The sequence below is a fragment of the Rutidosis leptorrhynchoides genome, chromosome 5 (genome assembly GCF_046630445.1).
Source record: "Rutidosis leptorrhynchoides isolate AG116_Rl617_1_P2 chromosome 5, CSIRO_AGI_Rlap_v1, whole genome shotgun sequence".
Classification (NCBI taxonomy): domain Eukaryota; kingdom Viridiplantae; phylum Streptophyta; class Magnoliopsida; order Asterales; family Asteraceae; genus Rutidosis; species Rutidosis leptorrhynchoides.
The window spans coordinates 268,064,824-268,069,641 of record NC_092337.1 but is presented as its reverse complement, the minus strand read 5'-3'; the positions used below and the strand labels follow the sequence as shown (position 1 = coordinate 268,069,641).

Below are 4,818 nucleotides of genomic sequence, written 5' to 3'. Positions count from 1 at the left end.
TGTTTGTCATGACAAGTATCTAGTTTTTCATTTTGCCTTGGTGCGTTCAAGTAAAACTTTAATGTTTTCTAGCCGATCCCTTGTGCATTTTTCTGGCCAGCACAAGAGCATCCGCCATCGAAGGTATAAAAATACTCTCCATCTGTGGGCAGGATATAAATGCAATGTTTTACATTTGTCACAGGAAGCACTTTGCATAAGAAAAAGATAAAATTTTATTAACTGATAGTGAGCAGTACATAAACAAATCATGATGAATTTAGGTGGATCAGGCCTAATTAGTACATTATGACAGTTTGATGTATGCCGTTGTAAACATAGGCATTGCAGCATAACTACAATATCGTAGAGTGAAATGATAAACTTTGCTCTTCATAAAATGATGAAATTTGTTCTTCATACGCCAAGCACCTAGCGCTGTCTGGCCTGAACACTTGATCATGGTATAAAAAACTCCCGAACTTTATCATCTCTGAACAATCGATTACGCCTTCTCCGATTTGCTCTGTCCTCTGGCAAATTTACAAATGTGGACCGTTCCCTAGTTGGTGCCACATACTGTGAATGTATGGCAGCTACTCTGTTAGGAGTTAGAAATCTGATCTCTGCATGAGCGGTGGATGTAATTGCCCCAAATTTAGCCAATGCTGTCCTTCCAAAATGGACATTAAATCGAGAAGTGCCTTCCAAAATAGTGAAATCAATTGTTTCAGTCCTTAGCAATGGGTATGTTCCCATGACAACCTCCAAACGAATTCGCCCCATGGCGTTCACTGGTGCACCTATCAATCCTGAAACCTTCAGACTTGTCCGCCTAGCTCTGTCCTGCACGTGCCTTGGGAAAGTCCTCAAACAATGCCAATAAATGATGTCAGCCTCACTTCCTATATCTGTGTAGATACGGCTGATGAACTTATTAGCAATTTCTGCTGATATGACCACTGGCTGGACGGATAAAGTCCAATTTTGAATTGGTTGAAAGATGATTGGAGCATGTCTCCAGCTATCCACATTGTTGTTTGACTGCTCACCGTCTTCATAACAACTGTCATTAAACCATACCATCTTAATTACCACATCTGGAGTTGGTTCACGCTCCACTATCCGGTCTCCGTACTGTTTTCTGTTATCTCTTCCACCATGCTCTTCCCTTCTTCTGTTCTCACCCCGACGACCTCTTCCACCGTCATTTTTCTACCATGTAAATTTCTTGCGAGGATTATTTTTCCTGTATTGTTTGCCTAGTAGCAAGTGATTTAACTCTCCTGCCTTGATCTTTGCAATGATTTCTCTCATTAAAGATTTGCAATTATCTGTGTCATGACCCCATGCCTCAGGAAAGTCACACCATAGCTCACTCCTTGGACCATCTCTTTCCTCCATAGGTGCTAGCAGATTGAAAGCAGTTCGGATGGGTTAAGTGAAAAGAATCTCCTTTGGAGTCTTGGTTAATGCCATTATCAACAGATGCCTCTCTAAGGGCCTTCTGTTATGGTGAAAATTGTTGGGATGATTGTTGACTCTCCATCTGCCATTGGAATTGTCATTTCTCCTCTGGTTTTGATCAAAGTACCGTCCTCCGTTATGCGGTTTGGCACTACTACTGTTACCATCAAATTTACTTGGTCCTCGCTCACTGGCTCGGACATGCTTTTGTGCAACTTCGAATGCCTGGTGCAGAGTTTTTGGCAAAACATACCTTAACGTATGAACAAGTGTACTAAACATTCGCTGATCCAAGCAGAAAATAAAGCTAGACACTAGCTGTGACTCTGGGCAATCAGGTATCTTTTGTGCTTCAAGCGTATATCCCTTCATGAAATTACTCAAGGACTCATTATGATGCATCGTTATCTCATGTGCATCAAGATGTGTCAAGGTGTAGCTACGAAGATTTTGATATTGCATAACAAACTTCGCACGAAGATCCAAATAACTTGTAATACTCCTTGATGGTAAGCTAGCAAACCATTCCCTTGCCATTTTCTGCAACACCATTGGAATCATATGACAAGCTACCTCGTCATCCCAATGCTGCAATCTCATTACACCTTCAAACATAGTAAGAAAATCTTCAGGATCTGTAGTACCATCATAAACTCCAATTACTGGTATGCCAAGATTCCTGGGAAATGGATAGTTAGCAATTCGATCAATGAAGCATTGAGTGGACTCTGCCATAGCTGGTGGTTTTGTAGCTTGTTCTCCAGTGATTAGAGCGAAAAAATTATCCACAGCCACAGCACGCACAGCGGGCTGCGCTAAGCGTTGCTTATACTTTGCCGGAGCTGTCTGCTTAAGGATGTCATTTATAAGCAATACTGCCTGCTTCTCAGACATGAACTCATCTTTCTCATCAATCTCATCGTCAGAATCGTTATTAATATTGCTCAAGTAATTATCATCCTCAGAATCATCAATAAGACTACCCAACTTGTCAAGTAGTCTGGATAACTTGTACTTTGATATAGATTGCTTCTTCATGATTTTCTTGGCTTTGCCATCCGCCATCTGTCGAAAAGGTATAAATGATGGACATCGTCGTGGTTGCATCAATGGTCGCCTCTCTGGATTAGTAACAAGATTTGAAAGCCTTTCTGCACTTTTGGTTGTTGTTTCTTCGATTACTGGCCTTTTCTCTAAATTAGTTGCCAAACGTTTAAGCCTTTCTGTAGTTTCAGCAATTATTTTTTCAATTGTATCCTCCGTTGGCTGAATAAGTACATCCCCTTCAGGCATTAGCGAATCGATTTCCACGTTGTCAATTAATGGATTGTTGGATTTTTCGAGAAGACCCGTGGATGGGGCCTCAGTTGTTTTTGCTCCTTTTCCGTTCCGCATGTTCTTAACATTAGTGGATGGCACCATTGTTAACACTTATTTCTTTATGAGGTAAGGTTTAGTATGTTAGCACAATACTAGAAGTATCTACCTAAGAGTGGGGGAGTGTTGCCGATTGATGTTTACCCTCGAGAAATAATCCCTGCAGACCCGGTTCACAAGTATAGAAACTTGTGGGGTGGCTTAATCAATCTTTTGTCTGTTCAGCATTAAGCTGTTTAGCCGGATGACTTCTAGTGAAAGAAAGTACTATGTGAGAGAGAAAGGTGGAATCCCTGCTCACAAGCTGTCAGAGTGTCTGAATGTGTAAAATGACGACCTAAGGGGTGTATTTATAGTGATAGATCCACCGGATTATTCGGGGACATGTGTCAGAAGATGATACATTCTGTTATTCGTGATCCAAAATATGCGCTGGATGTGACGTTCCCCGGTCAAGACTTAAGCGCTAGGCGGTCATCAAGGCTTATGCGTGACGAAAGCAGCCTGCGGAGCGGAGAACGCTTGACGAATAGTCTCATAAACTGTTATTCTCAGTGTTCCTGATGCTAATTTCATGCGAATATTGTGCCTTTATGCGTGTATACGATAGGATACACCATTAATGTTGATGATACGATTATGGTAACGGATTAGATGATGATAATGTTGTCGATGAAAGAATGATTAGGTGATGATGATACGTATGATGATAACGATGACGATACGATAATAATACACGAGGGTATAAATCTTATCATTTTTACTATCATTATTATTATTTTTATTAATATGATTATTAATATGATTATTATTATTATTATTATTATTATTATTATTATTATTATTATTATTATTATTATTATTATTCTTATTAATATATTATCATTAATATTAATATTATTATTGTTGTTATCCTTATCATTATTATTAAAAAGCATTATTATTAAAATTTTAGAATTTTCATTGTTATCCATATAAGTATTGTTAATATTATCATTATTACTAAAATTATTATTAAGATTATTATTATTATCAATATTATTATTATTATTATTATTATTATTATTATTATTATTATTATTATTATTATTATTATTATTATTATTATTATTATTATTATCATTATTGTTATTTCTATTATTATCTTTCTTATAATTAAAAGTATTAAAATTAATATTTGTATTAGAACTATCCTTTATAAAAAGATTATCTTTATTATTATAATTATCATAAATTTTATCATAATTAGTATTATTTTTACCATTATTATTATTAATATTATTAATATATCAAATGAAGATTTTCTACATAAAAATATATTTATGACATAAAATATAACTATATTAATATTTTTGTATTAAATATTAATTATCTATTTAAGGAATATAAAGTAAATATAATTAATTAAGTTATTAATGAAACACATAATTTAAAATATAAATTAAAATCACTAATATATATATATATATATATATATATATATATATATATATATATATATATATATATATATATATATATATATATATATATATATATATATATATATATATATATATATATATATATTTGTAATTTCCATTATATGTGTTAATAGATATACAATTGATATATGTTCGTGAATCCGAGGCCAACCTTGCACTTGTTCAGTGCCGTCATATGCATTATTGCTACGAAATACAGTATAGTGAGTTTCATTTGCTCCCTTTTTAAATGCTTTTGCAATATATATTTTTAGGACTGAGAATACATGCGTATAAATGTTTGACGAAATAGACACAAGTACTCAAACTACATTCTATGGTTGGATTATCGAAATCGAATATCACCCCTTTAACTTGGTATCCTAAAAATTAGGGAACAGTACCCCTAATTGACGTGAATCCTAAAGATAGATCTATGGGCCTAATAAACCCCATCCGAGGTACGGACTCTTTAGTACTTTGACTTATTATTATACAGACGAGAGGATTCTGTTTTGGGGATATTCTATAT

General features: G+C 34.9%; 1 protein-coding gene across 1 annotated transcript; it reads right to left on the bottom strand.

Annotated features, from left to right (window-relative positions):
• Window positions 1-438: 438 nt before the first annotated feature.
• On the bottom strand, window positions 439-1,383 carry LOC139849376 (uncharacterized). Its single transcript, XM_071839034.1, has 2 exons — window positions 1,199-1,383; window positions 439-1,045 (listed from the first exon to the last, which is right to left on the bottom strand). The coding sequence occupies exons 1-2, from the start codon at window positions 1,381-1,383 to the stop codon at window positions 439-441; spliced, it is 792 nt and encodes a 263-aa protein (XP_071695135.1).
• Between the last annotated feature and the right edge of the window lie 3,435 nt (window positions 1,384-4,818).

Coding starts and splice junctions, on each gene's coding strand:
- LOC139849376 (XM_071839034.1), bottom strand. CDS start 1,383: ATGGAGGAAAGAGATGGTCCAAGGAGTGAGCTATGGTGTGACTTTCCT. Junction 1,046..1,198: donor CCTCGCAAGAAATTTACATG/GTAGAAAAATGA, acceptor GTTTAATGACAG/TTGTTATGAAGACGGTGAGC.